This window comes from Calonectris borealis, chromosome 25 (genome assembly GCF_964195595.1).
Source record: "Calonectris borealis chromosome 25, bCalBor7.hap1.2, whole genome shotgun sequence".
Taxonomy (NCBI): domain Eukaryota; kingdom Metazoa; phylum Chordata; class Aves; order Procellariiformes; family Procellariidae; genus Calonectris; species Calonectris borealis.
The window spans coordinates 8,387,240-8,405,169 of record NC_134336.1 but is presented as its reverse complement, the minus strand read 5'-3'; the positions used below and the strand labels follow the sequence as shown (position 1 = coordinate 8,405,169).

At 44.6% G+C, this 17,930-nt stretch overlaps 1 protein-coding gene across 8 annotated transcripts in view; it reads left to right on the top strand.

Annotated features, from left to right (window-relative positions):
* KDM1A (lysine demethylase 1A) overlaps nucleotides 1–11,294 on the top strand; it is a 59,977-nt gene extending 48,683 nt beyond the window's left edge. For 3 of the 8 annotated variants that reach the window (XM_075173811.1, XM_075173812.1, XM_075173810.1), the window contains 3 exons: nucleotides 718–845; nucleotides 4,432–4,578; nucleotides 5,000–11,294. In XM_075173811.1, coding sequence (XP_075029912.1) covers nucleotides 718–845; nucleotides 4,432–4,578; nucleotides 5,000–5,185 — 461 coding nt within the window. In that variant the 3' untranslated portion in view covers nucleotides 5,186–11,294. Of the gene's footprint in view, nucleotides 1–717; nucleotides 846–2,929; nucleotides 3,091–4,388; nucleotides 4,579–4,999 lie in introns of those variants that run through there. The other 5 variants (XR_012677260.1, XR_012677261.1, XR_012677263.1 and 2 more) reach the window with 5 other exon arrangements.
* Nucleotides 11,295–17,930: the final 6,636 nt, after the last annotated feature.

Genomic DNA, 17,930 nt, shown 5'->3' with positions numbered 1-17,930 from the left:
GCTCTGGAGCCCTCAGCACAGGAAAGACATGGACCTGTTGGAGCGGGTCCAGAGAAGGGCCATGAAAATGACCAGGGGAATGGAACGCCTCTGCTGTGAGGAAAGGCTGAGAGAGTTGGGGTTGTTCAGCCTGGAGAAGAGAAGGCTTCGGGGAGACCTTATTGCAGCTTTTTAGTACCTAAAGGGGGCTTATAAGAAAGATGGGGGCAGACTTTTTAGCAGGGCCTGTTGCGGCAGGTCAAGGGGGAATGGTTCTAAACTAAAGGAGGGTAGATTCAGACTAGATATAAGGAAGAAATTTTTCACAATGAGGGTGGTGAAACACTGGCACAGGTTGCCCAGAGAGGTGGTAGATGCCCCATCCCTGGAAACATTCAAGGTCAGGTTGGACGGGGCTCTGAGCAACCTGATCTAGTTGAAGACGTCGCTGCCCATGGGAGAGGGGTTGGACTAGATGACCTTTAAAGGTCCCTTCCAACCCATGATTCTACGAGTTCTCTTGATAATTCTAAATAGTACCATACCGTATATTAATTCATTTTCCTTTTGGTAATTCGACATGATGGTAGAAGATTTAGGACTACTTTTGTTGGGTTTGTTTAGTTTTTAACCTCATGACTTAGCTGCAGATCCATGCCTATTCAAGTCCAACTTGTCTGATTAAAATGTTTGATTTCAATAATTCAATTGTTTTTTCTCTCTCCTTCCCCCCCCCAGCACCAATTTTGTTGGCCTTGGTAGCAGGAGAAGCAGCAGGGATCATGGAAAATATCAGTGATGATGTCATTGTTGGACGGTGCCTTGCCATCCTCAAAGGCATATTTGGTAGCAGTGCTGTGCCACAGGTTAGTATGGACAGCATCTTTGGGTAACTTCTCTGCATTTCAGAATGTACTACAATTCTCAGTAGCTTGGCTGCAGTATTGAGTTGTTTCTTATATGTACCACCTTTTGGTTGTTCAGGGTTTTTTGGGAGAAGGGGTGGTTTGGGGGTTTAGGGGTTTTTGGTTTGGTTTTTTTGTTTGTTTGTGTGGGTTTGGGGGTTTTTGGGTTGGTTTGTTTGTTTGTTTGGGGTTTGGGGGTTTTCTTGGATTTGGTTGTTTTGTGGTTTTTTTGGAGAAGATTGTCTTAGACCGAGTAAGACTCTAGCTTTTCCAGAGTGTAGAAAATTAACTGAAGTATTTGACCTTTTACATTTCTGGGGTTACAGCAGTTCATGCTAGTGGACTGTCCATGGCTAGTGACAGCACTGCTTAGATACTCCCTGCCATGTTCTGCACCTTCTCTAAAGTACAGTAAAGCTCTTGACCACTGAACTTCACAAAGAAACTGGTTTGGCTGGAAAATAACTGAAGGGGGAGGAAGGGAGTAAATGCAATCTTTCATCTGGATCAGTTCCCTGCACAGCTAGCCAATGGTTATTTAAGCACAATAAGTGTAAAAGGAATGGTTAGTAAAGGGGGAGTTTAGAAAATACTTAAATATTACTCAAAAAAAAAAAGCTTGTGTACTTAGACATCGATTTGAAAAGTCTTATAGCTGTTCAACCTACAGTGTCTGTGACTTAGTTGAATACTTGGTCTGTTCTAACAGACAGTGTGGAAGCAGTTCTTACAAATAGCATTGGTTGTAAATAAACAGCTCTGCTCCACTGAGATTTCTATAAAGTAACAGAAAAAATATATGGTAACTAATATACTAGTCTTCTCTGAGCATTTGGTCAGGGGTAAATTGGACTGTTTACTTGCTTGGTATTTCACGTGAGGAATAGATTCACTTCGCTGTCTTTGTTGTAGAATAGTTGTAGAGCTCTTTTTGAACACGGCTTTATTATCCCCAGTATTTTACTGCTTTCTATATGATGGACAAATCCTCGCAGCTGACTGTAAGCATGGATTTTTAGTTAATGAGTGGATCTCATATTTTGGAAATGCTCAATCGGTTGAATTTTACGTCTCAGACTGGAGAACGCAAGAGAAGGAAACTCCAGGCTTGCCTTTGATAAATCCACAGCTCCTTCTCTGAACTCTTGGAGAACAATTTCACTTCCTAATGAGATCTCTCTCTGAGAGGAGCTTTGGGACTATTCTGTCTACAGGTGCTGTAGAAATCATGTAGTATGTAGAAATCACTCCAGAGTGAATCAAGAGTGAAGTGTTTTACTGCGGCTGCTCTCTAGTAGGGTTTTCAAGTGAGAAAAACACACACTAGCAAATTGCAGAATCTTGAGAAATATGGATTCTGCTGTAAATAAACATCGAATTTAGAGAACTTATTTGAACTTTAAAAATATTTCAGTGCATTAACTGATAATCCCCTCTTATGGAATGACTCCATATCTGGTCAGTCATTCAAAGGAGAAAGCAGTTCTCAGTTGTGATAAGCGAGATCTCTAAGTGAGTCTCTATTTTAACATATACACAGTTCAAGTGCTTATGTACTACAAGCACTTGATAATGGAGAGATTTGCTTGAGGCTGTCTTCTGGACAGCCATTCATCAGTCTAGATAAACTGCACTCTCATCTGTTGTATTGGATGAACAACTATATATGAAGTGGAGCTTGCTGTGCAAGTGCAGTTCCTTGTATCTGTCCAAAACAGGGAAGTAGAAAAGTTAAACAAAAGCAACAGTTCATTGGAATGTGAGCCATCCTCCTGTTCCTGTGCTGCTTCTTGTTACTGTCTTATTTTCTCTTTCTGGTTTGGTTTTCATTTCCTGTAAATAGATATAACCACTTCTTCTCCCTCCTGTTCTTCAGCACATGGAAGCTTTTTCAACCTTGCTGTGCAGCTAACCTCTGCAAGCTTCACGTCCTCTGTAGAGCAGGATTCCAGTTTTGTACCACTTCCGTTGTAGTACATGTTTTATCCTCTAACCATCCTTGTCCTTGTTCACAGGGAATCCTAATTACAGCGTTTGCTTTTCAGGATGAAAATAAAAGTTGACTCATACCCATACATGGGTGTGTGGGCACATGAACACCACAGTTGCTGTTTGGACTGGTGCAGTCTCAGTACTGGGGAACTGATACTTTCGTATTCTGCTCTACAATTGTGTCTGGGTTAGCCATACCTTCAAAACTATCTCAGTGACGTAAAATTTCTATTTGGCTTTATTCCCTGTTAGACTGCAATGCTTCATGTGATCACTAGAGAGTGTTAAGAAATTTATGAAATGCCTCAAAGTTTTCTTTGTCAGACATACATGTGATAACATACAGTGCCATCACAGTGGTCTCCATCCATCAAGGAGGGAAACGTGAGGTTGCTTTTTTCTCAAGAAGCAGTCAATATATGAGGGCTGGCTCATCACTCAGTTTCTTACCTTTTGGATAAAAAAGTGCTGAAAATTGTGGTGAGGAATTTTCTCAATTAAGTCATCAGACCATATTGGGAAATGCGGTCTCCAACCCTCAGTGGTGTCTTGGAACATGGCCCCAGTCCTCTGTGGCCTTTCCACAGACTCAGCAGAAGACATCAAATATAGTCCAGTTGAGGCCAGCCTCAGAGAGATCATCTCAGATCTGTTGGTTTTAGGGTCCAGGAGATGACCCTTGCCATAACGTGGTATGATGCCTGCTGGACTGGTCTCTGGATAACATCCTTGCTAGATAGAGCCTCTTTCTCTTCCTTTGTGGGAAGGTCTGTTCAAGTAGAAACAATTCCATGAAATTTCTTTGTGCCCAAGGAGAAGAGATGAGGTTCCTGTCTTGATGTTTGCATTTTTACAAGGTATGATTCCTGTTAAAACTCAGTTACACATTTGGACAGAGTCTGGGCTATTTTAAGATTCACACCCATCACTTTTCAATGTTATGTCTGCAAGGTTATGAATATGTCCCGTTTTGTCTTGACTACTGTTATGCCTTAGAGTGATACTGGTTTGAGTCCTGGTGATACTCTCGCTGTTGCATCTTTCAGTGGAATATCTTTCACTATGACCATTACCTTGGCAAACCAGATGGATTGCAGAAATATAGGTGTTTGTGCAGGTGGCCTTCATGCAGTCATTTTCCCAGATGAGTTACAGACCTAGATATAGGCCTATATCATAGTCAAATCAGAAGAGAGATCCAGTGAGCTGTGGCAAAGGAGTAGGAACTGTGCATTGTCATTATGTTGATAATAGGAGAAGAAACATAGCAAACAGTACATAGTGTGCATGTACAGCTGACTACAAAGTCTGAGTTCCAGTGCAGAAGCTATGTGCAGTAGGTTCTGGTGTAATATATTGGAAAGAATTAAGGTATTGCCACCAAGACAAGTTATTTACCTTAGTATGTGTTATCATGGAATATAAACTTGGAGTTCTACCATTAACATTAGCCTATGACTTTGTGTCTTTTATTCTTGCAATTTGCATCTTTTGTATTTGCGCTAACTGTAGAACTTGCGCTGTGTCAACAACTGAAGTTTCTGTCTTGTCTCAGCCTAAAGAGACAGTGGTGTCCCGCTGGCGTGCTGACCCATGGGCCCGAGGATCATACTCCTATGTAGCAGCTGGATCTTCTGGAAATGACTATGATTTGATGGCTCAGCCAATTACTCCAGGGCCAGCCATTCCAGGTGCTCCTCAGGTGAGAGATGTCTCAATTCTTTTTAGAAAAACCTCAAAACAGGATGATTTTTCTAAGTAATTTGCATACATATCTAAACATAAGTTTAGATAACTTGCATCTTCTGATGAGTGAGTAGAACCTGTAAAATAATTCAGTTTTTCATGAATTCTGCCTTCCCAGGTTTGGTGTCATTTGTTTACTAGAAGAAGAGCATTTTTATTCAGAAAGTCAATTTGGTGATGTCTGAACAGAGTGTTATAATCTTATACATTTATTGTGTTTCATACTGCATATTTATGTTGTCCATCACCATATTTAAGCGAGTTGTAGTGATTTAAAAGAGGGTGAAGGACTTTTAACATTCTTCTTAAAGTATCTGTTTGCTGCAGAATCTGAAAGAACATGAATAAGCCTTAACAGTGTTCTCTGTTCCCCCCAGCCTATTCCTCGCCTGTTTTTTGCGGGAGAACATACAATTCGCAACTACCCTGCAACTGTTCATGGTGCTTTACTGAGTGGACTGAGAGAAGCCGGTCGGATTGCAGACCAATTTCTTGGGGCCATGTACACTTTGCCTCGCCAGCCTACGCCTGGCGTCCCCCCACAACAAGCTACCAGCATGTAAGAAAAGTATCAGAAGAGCAAGTATCAGAAGAGGAGTGACAAGACCACAGTGCTGCTGTTGTTGACTCTTTGGGATGAAGATATTCACGTAGTCTTTAACAGTATCTGCTGAAAGGACTCAGTCATGAGTTACTGTATAATACTTCTGTTAGAATGGCCTTACAAAAACTTAACTACCCTTTGGCTTGGCATCCTTTTACAAAATCTCTTAGACCTGTTTGAAGTGTCACTGTACACAGATACTACGAAGCTGGTCAGGGACTTTTTTGACTCTGCAGATACTTTTTGAAAGTCAAGCTTATAGGTGGAGGTTTTTTAGGGTTTTTTTCTACCTATATGTGTATTTACAATTTGGTAATTGCACAAGGCCCTCTAGAAGTTGGTTGCTACGAATAGTAGCTTAGTGTAGAATTTATGTGAACTTCTTTGTTGTTGTTGGGGTTTTTTTTTATTGTTTTGAGGAATAATATTTTTTGACCAATTCTATTCTTATCTGGCATTTGAGAATTTGGTGCAACTGTTTCCCTACCAGTAACAGCAAATCACCCCCCTCCAAAATGGTCCATTGGCTGCTACACAATATGCATCCTGTTTTAAAAAGAAAGCTGGTATCACTAAGAGTGTGCTAAGCATACTGTTTTATTAAATACTTTCAACAAAAGAAATCATCAGAACTGGATATTTGTAAGTTAAAAACTAGAAAAATTATTCATATTTGTTTATATAGAAACAGAGTTGCCTGGACAGTAAGTTAGCTGAAGGACCTAATCTCTTGACTTCTGCACGCTGCAGGTAGGCACTCTGTGTACCTGTTGATATAATTTCTGCTAGGTTGATGAGATGATTTTGCAGCTGCCATTGTTATGCTTCTGAAAATCACTTTGGTTTGGCTGCTTTTCCAAATATTTTCCTTCTTTCTAATTCAGCGCATAGATCCTTCCTTTCATTGGACAGAGCAGTCTTATGTAAACATTTAGGTCCTTTTTCGCTCTACTCCTTTCCCCATTTAGCATTAGACTTTTCTTATTTCTTCCAACTTTTCTCATCCTCCTCTTTTTACAGTTTATTTCTATCTCATCTAACCATGGTCTCTGTTCACACTGTTTTTTCTACTTTTCAGTTTTTCTGTTCTCACTCTTTCTGACCCCATGTCTGCACCTGTGCTGTCTGTCCCAACTTGCTTCTGTCCTTGCACCTTTTATTCTGCTGGAGGACTGGTACCTCCTCTTGTTCCATGTTCACCCCTCTACAATTACATTGCTCACACTTCTTTGTGAAGAAAATACACACACAAACACGACTGCATCCCCTGCTTGTTTATAGCTGTATTGTCTTTGGCCACAGACTCTCCATCTTCTCGCATCATCGCTTGTACTGCTTTTTGTGTCTCCTTCTTAGTAGCTGGAGATCATTCTTCCTCCTGTCTATGTCTATTATCTTCTGGTTGCTTTCTCATTAGATATTGAAGTCTGTGAGGGGGTAGTGCCTCCATAGGCAGTCCTTCTGACAAGCTGTGAGAAAGGGGAGGACTCTGATGTGGCAGGGGTAATAGTCTGTGAGAGAGCACAGACTTCAGGTGTCAAAGACTAAGCCCATTTGAAGTGGCTGGATTTGGTGCCATGGGGGACCTTCTTTCCCGAACCTCTGTCTAAATTAGTGCTACCTTTCCCATATCTCTAGCTTTGCAAATGTTGCTACTTGAGCCCTTTATTGAAAGGGGTGCTCCTTAGCAACACTACTCATCCTCGTTTCCCTTTCCAGGGGACAAGACAGACTTTGTGATGGTTGGTCAGAAAACTGCCACTGAAGTGGGCGAGGAATTAGAAGTCCAGCAGGGCATGGAGGAGGGGTTTCCAGGGGGTGACTGAGAGCAAATAGAGAGTAATTTGAGACTCAAGACTCTGTACCTTATGTTCAGGTAAAAGCCTATCGGCACCACTACCCAGAGAAATCCTGTTCCAGGATGAGAGGTGTGGCAGGCCTTTAAAATCCACCAACAGCTGATCTAGTCTCTTGGCTAGTCTGACTGAAGATGGGAAAAGGATCTTAGAATTGGGCTGCTATGTTCTGTAACCAGGCTTCCAGCCTCTATGGGTCTCCATATTTGTGGGGTGGTTTGCTATTGGGATTAGTGATGGTGCTGTCTCTCGCCATGAGGACTGTCATCCCACTTGCTCTAGCAAAGCGTCAAAAACTCAGAAAAGCACTTCTGGCCCACTGGAACATAAAATAGTCCTCCACTTAACATAGCCAAATGGTGTCTTTTCCAGACAAATATCAAGCCATTTCTGCATCATCCTATTAATGTTATTTTCCACTGCTTTGTTCTGCTTTGTGTTTGTTCTGACTGAGACTTAGCAGATTATTTAGCAGGCTAATTCTGTCAAACAGCACACAGTAATTTGTCAAAGACGTTCAAACATAAACAAACTTCCTTTTGCACATTGCCATTGGTTTGACTGAAGGGGCTAATCTTTCACCTGATGACCAGACTGTCCTGTTTTCCCTTTTCAAAAAGACATCTGAAAACTATCATGACCCCTGAAATAAGAAGGTGGAGATGAAGCCCTGACAGTTCCCACCCTTTTTGAAGGTGTGCAAGGAATTGGTGGGTGTTAGCTGATGGTGGTGATGGGCACGAGCAAAGGAATGGGAATGCCGGGAGGAGACGAGGAGGCCCTGTGACTTCACGTAGCCTGTTCGTTGCTTTCAGAGTCTTCACTGGAAGATGAAGACCATGATCTGTGGCCTGCTTGCACCCTGCCCTCTTTGTTATGTGTGGGGACTCTGGACCTATTCCTCAGCCAGTCGCCGCTAACAAGCCCTAGTAGGTATTAGTGAACAGCTCAGAGTACTTTCAGCTCTTAGGGGTGTTTGAGGTTCAGCGAAGACACAGATAAGGCTGTGCAACAAGTTGCTGGACACCTCAGAGCTGCTGCGCTGCAGCTCCTGCCCTGCATGGCCCAGTTTCTCATGATCGGTGGTATTGGTTGCACCCAAAGCCGAGGGGAGCAGTGGTTGGGTGAAGGTCAAAGACTGCTCCCTTTGTTCTGGTTGTATCCTGTGGAATTGCTGGGATGGAGGGGGGGAGCTCGGGGGGAAGCACTATCACCCCAAGGCCGGCTGGAGCTTGCAGACCTGGAAGAGGTGGCCTGAGCACGTAGTGATGAGTCAACTTAGTGTTGGGGTTCAGCTCTGCCAGGCCACATGGTGAAACTTCCATTGTTTGTCCGGGAGCAGGATGGTCTCACACTCTTTGCAGCACTACCAGTGTGTGATACTGCTCAAGCAGCTACTCTCCCAGCAGTTAGCAGCTCTTGCCCGGCTGCCTCTGTTGTCCCAGGAGTGCCTTCTGCTGTGCCTCAAATGGTGGCTCCGAGTCCAGACTATCAATATATGTGTTTAGGAGCATATTGCTCTCTGCTCCCTATGCCAAGGTCTGTTGGACCTTTGGTCTGACCCAAAATGGCTGGTCCTATTTAAGTGCTGCCTGTGCAGTCTTCCTACCACTATGACCTACTGAGGAGAGATGGCATCGTAACTAAATGAGTCCCCAGGACCTCTTCATCTCAGCATCCTTCCTCATGGTGTAGCCATCCTTCCCCTTGCTGCTGTTTGCTTGCCCTAACTTCCCTGTAGGGATTGCCTGATTTGTTTCAGCAGATTGTGGATGACTTTTATCACAGATTTGAGGCTGCTGGGCACAGTCACAAAACCTTGTGATCAAGTCTGGTTGCACCCTCTGTAGCGTACCTTTCCACCTATTCTCCAGAGACTTGCCACTTCTCACTCTACTCCACGGGTAGGTGAATTGCATTTCTGACAACAAAACTGATTGGAAAGAAAAATGTTCTTCCCTAGTTGGACCTCCCTTTCTGTGCTGAAGATGAAGGACCACAGTAATCTGCCATGGGGTTTTGAATCCTGAGTGAATGCATGCATTCACTAGTCAGATTGTGATTTTGGATGGGGTGAATCTGCAGGAAGATGTGTATTTCTCAGTTCTCCAGATGCCCGTGTTTTTGTCAGGTGCTAGCATCTACTTTGCAATGAACTACTGTTATCTCAGGGTCTTTGTGTTCAATCTTTGTATGGAATTGAGAATATTCGCTATGGTCTTGCCTGTAGTGGAAATTAATTGCGAAGCATGGGTTCTCCCTGTTTTGTTATCTTAGTAATTGACTCGATCATAAACCTAGAGGAACAACTTCACTGGGGTGCTTCAGTTTCTTTTTTTATTATGAATCTTTTCATCTGACTAGGTCTCTTGCTATATTTCTAAAAAAGTTCAACTGAGGGTACTATGGTCAACAAGGTGCTCAGAGTTCATCTTGTAGTCTTTAAGCCATGAAGTGGCTCCATAAAGTGAGGTGACTAAACTTAATTTATTTGTATACTTCAGATTGTTTTTAAAGGTGGTGATAATTCCATGAGTTGTTTTTTCCCAAAAATGTTTACCAAAAGAGAATTAGGTGCCATGGGCTGGTTTGTTTTCAAGTTTGCTGCTTTTACTAATGTTTTTTTGCAATTTCCAACGTATCTAATTTCTGAAGGTGCAATTTTGTGTTCATTTGGAAAGGAATATTGAAACTTACAGGAAATGCTTACACTGACATTCTTCCCCAAAGCACACAGATATTACAGAACTATTGGCATGCCTCCAGACCTTATGCTCTGGGTGTCACCAGCATCAGCTGGATAAATACCCAAAAAACCCACAAGAAGTCACCTTTAGAAGGTCAGTGGAGAGTGAAAGCATTCTTTTAATTACCTGTGCATATCAGTCATGGAATGTGTCTTATCCAAAGAACAAATTGTCTTAAAATTAGTTTTTTCCAGCTTTGCCAATTTGTCTGCTAAAAGCTGTTGCTTCTCTACAAAGTCTGTTGGCTTGTATTAGCAAAGCTCCTACAGGGCTTGTGGAGTCTGTCCATTACTTCCAGGTGCTAACAGGCATCAAGTCAACATGGCGTTCAGAAATTCCCTGGAAAACATCAATCACAGAGACTGAGAAATGCAATAAAATATCCAATGCAAATATTCACGTAAGGAATGCAGCCCAGGCTTCACAATCCTGCACTTCTGTGTGTGCAGCTTCATCACATTCTAACATATGCACGTAGATACGGGGCAGAGTAGCTGACCAAATTCTCTGTCACACATGGTTCTTCCCCATTTCCAGCCAACCAAAGACCATGGTGTGGTACTGGGAGTTTTTCAGTCATATGAAGTGTGACTGTGCTTCAAAGAAACACAAAGCAGACCTGTATTTTCACTGTAGCTGGTTCAACCTTTATGTGTCTTGCCTGATGAATCGGAAAGGAAGGCTGACATCTAGACTGGCTTTGCTTCAATGATACTATTAATGGGCCTGTTATTGCGCTGATATACTCAGAATAATTTTTGTAGTTTCTCATGCAAATATTGTCTGGTTTAGTACATGCTTCATAAAATAACAAGCAAAAAAATAGCAGCAGGGTGACTTGCTCACAAGCATCCAGAAGTGCTGTTTAGCTGAAGAAACCACTTGTCATGTTCACGCTATATCAAAGTATTAGAGGTGGACTAAGCTGCACAAGTAAGTGCAAACTTCAGACCACTGCCAAATACAAGATGTGCAAAGACATTTCATGGAAGATTTTGCAGAAAGAATTATGATAATGTTTGAAATACCTACTTAGGGTGGGGTTTATCTCCCCTAACCTCATACATTTCCTCTGCACTAGTTGTCTAGACTCCCTTCAGCCACAGTTCTCTAGAGAAACTCATTATGTCCCTGTGTCCAAATAGTTTCAGGACCTTTGAGTCTGTTAATTAGAGCTTTGAGTTCTGGTAATGCGGGACCTACATCCAAATCTTTCTTACTAGTATGTGGCCAAATGTGCCACACTCACAGACCTCAGGTATTGTTAGGGCAGTTATATACCGTCAGCTCAAGGACCTTCTGGAGATGGTTTCCATTTACCACTTCCATGTTCCAGACCTAGTTCGCAGCTTTCTACTCTCACAGAAACTGCTTTGGATATATCCTGTGCTTAGGGATCTGCTGTCTCATGGGGCCAAAAGTTTGGATCTCTGTTTTATTAAATTGTAGTGTTAATTACACCTCATCAATGTAGTGTTAATTACACCTCTCCATGAAGGGACTTCTGCTCACTGTTACTCTGTTGTTCTTTTTCTAGACACTGTATCACTGCACCCCAATAACTTTAAGGCTATTTTACCTGAACAAGGGTAGATTACCTGTTTTTTAGACTTCACGCCTAAGAGATGGAGATATCTTGGCCTGTCAGCCCAGCCTGGATGACAAAGTATCTTTTCCATCTACAGGTTCATGCCTTTCAGAAGCTCCTGAATGCATTTACTGTGTTTGTGGAGAGGTCCTAGGTACGTGTCTCTCTGCAGAGACCATCTATTTGGATAACCACTTGTTTTAGATTGCAGTTATCTGAGAGTAGTCCCTGGCTGTAAGCACCTCATGGCAGTGCGCTGTAACCCCCGATAGTGGTGCTCAGTATGTCCATGCTTCCAGTGGGGCCAGTAAGAGTTAATGTCAAATATGTTCGCTGACAGCCAGTGTTGGGGCTTCCTGTGCAGAAGGGAACAACTTGTGCTCCCAATAACATGGCGGTTTTTAAAGAAGGTAAGAGGAGTCCTGGGCGCCTGAGTAAGAGCGTATCGCTAAGGATGAAGGAAGGTATTTGGCTGGCCCCAGGGAGGTGGTTTGGCTGTGGCCATCCCGTTAGGAGGCTGGAGGGAAATGTTTGCCTTTGTGTTTGTGGTGTAGGGATGGGGTCATGGTCTGTGAATAGAAACCATGTGATGCGTCTTGGCCTTGGAAGTCCTAGGAGAGGCTTTGAACTGAGCTAGTGCAGATGAATCCAAGGAGGCCTTGGATCAAGTTAGGCGATTCCCCTCCCAACTGAGCTCTGCAATGGCAAAGCCTCAGACTCAGCCTCCTAGTTGTTCATTTATTTCCTCCTGACCCGGCTGCATTCTTGCTTGTTCCATGACTGCTTCAGCGGGAGGGTGCCCTCCACCCTGCTCCCCCCTCGCTTTACCCTGGTCCTCTGAGGCCTGACACATGTTGGCTTGAATCCTCAGCAAGCTGAGGAGAATGAACATAGACCTTCCCTTTCCTGTGGTGTCTAGGCCACCAAGTAATACAAAATACGACCACTTTATCTGGGTGGTGTTTTTGAAGGTAAATAGCTGTGGCTGCTGTGCCTGACTTCATGCCGTCTGTGTGCTTGGACGATGTGCAACAGAGATGTCGTCTTTGGGGACTGAAGGGTCTACGTATCCTTAAACCTTGTTCCCATAACCTGATGACAGCTACACAGAATTCCACTTCAAGGTGAATGCAGAAAACTTGAAAACAATTGTATATGTCCATTTGTGCAAATGCCAAAAGCAAAGAAGTAAGTCTGGGTTTCAGATGCCTTGGATTAAAAAGCACGTTAAGATATTAATAAGGATAAGCACACCGGGAAGCTGATGGAAGGAAGGCTGTTGGTGGGAACGTGAGTAGCTGGGTAACAGGCAGGCAGCGTGCCCTGTGCCAGTGAAAAGTGATGCTGCACGCTAAAGGCATCCAAAGGTCTGGGACTGGCTCCAGAGTCAGGCAGGCATTCCCTACCTGGCTGCAAGGGTAGTGAGTATTAGGACTGTTTTTCTGATTGGAGTGGTGGTAATGGTGGTAAACAGATCAGTTTGCAAGGTCAGGAAACACAGTTAAGGGGAGCTGTCTGTACCTTGGGTAAATACTGCTTTGGATGTGATGCCACAGTTAAAACATAAGACACTATGTAGACCTCTGTGAGTGGCTGATCAGGAACCCATGGGAGGAGAAGCAATGCTTGATCTGGGCATGGGCAGCATACACGATTTGGCTCAAAATCTTGCCAATAAAGATGCTTTACAGCAGCAGCCTTCTCACTGGTACAACTAAAGCAGAAGGGTTTGCAGCTGGAGTAATACAGAGTACACTTGTTTGTAGGCAACATGACGACTACTTAAAACCACCACAGCAAGTAGATGTGCCTGATCAAAAAGAACAGAGTGAAAAAAGGCTTCAGAAAAAGTGAAGTTTCATGGCGAAGCAGCAATGCTATGGTAGGTGGGCTATTAGTCCAGTACATGTACTATAATGTCTTCACTTAGGAGTGGTGAGCCTGGCCTTGAATAACAAACAAGGAAAAGAACCTTGTTTGTGGTATGTGCTTAAGGTGTTGGCAGGGGAGAGACTTAGAGGAGATGTGGAAGCTATGGACAATAACTGTTCTCACTTACACGTTTACAAATCTCTGCTGTCCTTAGCAAGCCAGACATAGCAGCATTTGTGTTATAGCTACAGTAGAATCACAGAATCATACAATAGTTTGAGTTGGAAGAGACCTTTAAAGGTCATCTAGTCCAACCCCCTCCCCTGGGAAGCGACATCTTCAACTAGATCAGGTTGCTCAGAGCCCCGTCCAACCTGACCTTGAATGTTTCCAGGGATGGGGCATCTACCACCTCTCTGGGCAACCTGTGCCAGTGTTTCACCACCCTCATTGTGAAAAATTTTTTCCTTACATCTAGTCTGAATCTACCCTCCTTTAGTTTAGAACCATTCCCCCTTGACCTGCCGCAACAGGCCCTGCTAAAAAGTCTGCCCCCATCTTTCTTATAAGCCCCCTTTAGGTACTAAAAGGCTGCAATAAGGTCTCCCCGAAGCCTTCTCTTCTCCAGGCTGAACAACCCCAACTCTCTCAGCCTTTCCTCACAGCAGAGGCGTTCCATTCCCCTGGTCATTTTCATGGCCCTTCTCTGGACCCGCTCCAACAGGTCCATGTCTTTCCTGTGCTGAGGGCTCCAGAGCTGGACGCAGCACTGCAGGGGGGGTCTCACCAGAGCAGAGCAGAGGGGCAGAATCACCTCCCTCCCCCTGCTGGCCACCCTTCTTTTGAGGCGGCCCAGGATACAGTTGGCTTTCTGGGCTGCGAGCGCACATTGTCGGCTCATGTCCAGCTTTTCTTCCACCAGTACCCCCAAGTCCTTCTCGGCAGGGCTGCTCTCAATCCCTTCATCCCCCAGCCTGTATTGATATTGGGGGTTGCCCCGACCCAGGCGTAGGACCTTGCACTTGGCCTTGTTGAACCTCATAAGGTTTACACAGGCCCACTTCTCGAGCTTGTCCAGGTCCCTCTGGATGGAATCCTCTCCCTCAGGCCTGTCAACCGCACCACTCAGCTTGGTGTCATTTGCAAACTTGCTGAGGGTGCACTCGATCCCACTGCCTATGTCATTGATGAAGATATTAAAGAGTACCGGTCCCAATATGGACCCCTGTGGGACACCATCCATCACCGATCTCCATCTGCACATTGAGCCATTGACCACCACCCTCTGGATGCGACCATCCAACCAATTCTTCACCCACCGGACAGTCCACCCATAAGATCCATAGCTCTCCAATTCAGAGAGAAGGATGTTGTGGAGGACCGCGTCAAAGGCCTTAAAGAGGTCCAGATAGACAACATTTGTAGCCCTTCCTATGTCCACTGATGTAGTCACTCCATCCTAGAAGGCCACTAGGTGTGTCAGGCAGGACTTGCTCTTGGTGAAGCCATGCTGGCTGTCTCGAATCACCTCCTTGTCCTCCATGTGCCTTAGCAGAGCTTCCAGGAGGATCTGCTCCATGATCTTCCCAGGCACAGAGGTGAGACTCACTGGCCTGTAGTTCCCCAGGTCTTCCTTTTTTCCCTTTTTAAAAATGGGGTTATGTTTCCCCTTTTCCAGTCAGTGGGAACTTCACTGGACTGCCACGACTTCAGTAATGGTTGAGGTGAAGAACCACCTCTTTAATGATGTTCAGTAGCTGCCTCTGTGAACTGGGATAGAAAGGGTTCTCATCCAAGCCAAAAGTCAGTTTTCTTAGACAAATATTTAACAGAGGGAATGTTTATAGGACTTCACCTCTAGTTAATGAGCTCTACCCAGGGAGTAGCAGCTGAAGTGACAGCTATGGATGTTTCCTAAAATGTCAGTCAATTTCAGTAACCCATTTAATAGAGCTTCTGGAAATGCATCCAGTTTTGCAGTCAAATAGAATAAACCAGATATAAGGAAAAGAGCTTTGCCTAATATAAAAAGTGTGGTCCCCAGTCCCCCAGACTTCTGTCCAAATGACGTTATTATAGTCACAGGGGCTGGTCCTGCATATGATAGGTGCTAATTGTACCTGCATATTGCAAAATGTTAGGAACTGTGAAGGAGACTGTGCCACTTGTACTGACTTCTGTATCCTCCAGCTTCTTCCAGGAGATGGCCAATGGATCTTGCTTCCAATACAATCTATACTGGCTGAGTGAAGGAAATCTAATGAAGCAGTGGCTCGTTTCCCTCTGCAAGGATGCCCTTCCTCCAACCCCTCTCAGCAATGCAGGGCATCCAGTCCAAGTGGAGAGTGCCGTGTTCAACTTCATTTGCCATGTGCATATGCACTGTCCATGCCTTAAATGCAGCCTGGGAATGGATGTAATGAGATCTGCCTCATACAGAAAAACCCTAAGAACAAGGTAGTCAGACTCAGCACTAACACACAATGCTGCAGACTGGAGCTGCCTCAGCACTTCACCAAGGGGCATCAGCACCTCTGAGTAATGGACACTGTGCAGGGATTCAGCCGAAGCTATAAATACCACATCACAAACATGTAAAAAGAGAAGAGTTTTTATTGGTTATATACTGTAGAGCTGACAGCGTTTGAGTCAGGAGAGACATGCAGATAAAGTGTGTGTTTACATTTGGCATGCAGACTAAGAGCACTGTGTAACTGCAAGGAGGTGAGCACCATCTGTATTCACTGCATGGGCAGCCTGGGGAGGAAAGAGCTGGCTTCCCTCTGTTGAGCATGCTGAGACAGGGAGAGTTTTGAGAGGGTGAAACAGTGCTGATAGCTCTATTGGACACAAAGTTTGTTTTAGGGAAATAGGCAATACTGTAACCCTGGAAAATTTGCTTAACTTGCATGAGTCTGATTATGAAAAGATTTCTTGCATTATTTGTCTTCTAACTAAGCTGCCCACGCCCAAATATATGTCTGCAAATACAAAAAAATAGATTTATTCTCTTAAAAATACATTCCATGCAGCCTGGAGTGCTGCTTCCCCAAGGCAGGAGCCTGCACTGCATGCTGGGCAGCCTAGGAAGATGATCCTTTGGGTCCTTAGATTACTGACCACCAGAGGCATCTGCAAACAATGGCTTCATCTTTCATCACATACACAGCAGTCCACTGGCGGCTGGCCTTGGAGCAGTGCTTTGACCGCTCCAATGGTGTGCAAGGGTGGCAGAGAAACTACATTAGAGAGGACACCAGTGTGAGTATTGCTAGGAAATTGCTCATGTCGAGCGTCTCTTGAAGCACCAAGGTGCGCCACCCTGCCCTGTGTTTCCTGCCCCTTTCCTTTCCTGGAGCTACCACTGCAGGACTGCGGGTCTCCCCTTGTCTGTGTCCAGTGAGCTGCAGTTTGACAATGCACGGCACTGGTGGTTGCACTGCGAAGCTGTCATCCCTCCATGCTACCCGAGCAGCTGGAAAGGCGTTGCTCTGCATGTTGCAGTGGTGCTTCTGGACGCAAAGGAAGCTGCTCTGTGCAGCAGCAAGCTGCTGGCCCCTCAGGCTGGTGCCAGCCATTCTGAGGAAAGCTGCTGGCTCTCCAGAAGGAACCAGTGTCTCCGTTTCCTTGGAGAAGCGAGCACTGACACACTTCCTCTGTACAGCAAATACATTTACAACTTTGGAATTACCCAAGTGCTCGATATGCAGCCTTGTGGCATCATCAAGCCCACTGAAAAGCCTGTTATATTTATATGCTAAAATTACAAATACTTCTTCAGTGATGGCAATATTTACACATATACTCTATTTTACAGCTGTTCAAAAAAAGTGTGCAATTTGAGTAAAACACATTGTGTTTCCTGAAGTCATTGCTATAAGTTTAATAATACAATCAGCTCCTATTGCACTCATGATTAGAGGGTATGGCCCCTTTCAATTTTAAGGAGGGTTTTCTTTCTCAGAGTTAATATCTCGGTTGTGGTAAAAACAACCCAGTGTACAGTTACTGAGTGACATCTGTGTTCATTATTTACAAGCAGTGAGACTCAGTCTAGAGCAAGAGTTCAAGGTATGATGTGCTGTAAAATATTGAACAAATGACTGAGGCAGCTGGAGAAACGAGAGACGTCACCTGTGAGAAGCACCTGAGAGCAGACAGTGCCAGAAGAGCTGCATTACTGGGTCAGTGGCTGGGGCTCCTGCTGTGTGCTGTGAGCCAGCCGAGCAGCAGGGTGAAGCCCTCTGGTTGCCCGTGGCTAAGGAAAAGCCTGGTCCTGGCTGACAGAAGGGGAAAACCAACAGCTATTGCTGCGGGTGTTTTTTCCCTTGCACTTCAGACATGAGGTTGCGTTACTGGGGCAAGCTGTGGGGTTGAAAAGCCGACGGGTAAGCCAGAGTTCTGTGGGTAGGTACAGGGAATCCTGTGCTAACCTAGCATGTCATGTCGTGGGAATGCAGAGCTTTCCTGCCCAGGACTGAAACCAGGTCTCTTGGAAGAAGCTTTGGAAGCAGCATGCTAAGCTGGATCCATGGCCAAGAACATGAGAAGGAGAGGGCTGGTGGATGTGTACGGGCACCCAAGTGTCCTATGGGATGTGGACCACTGTCCTGCAGCAGGACGGGGGTCATCACTGGGAGG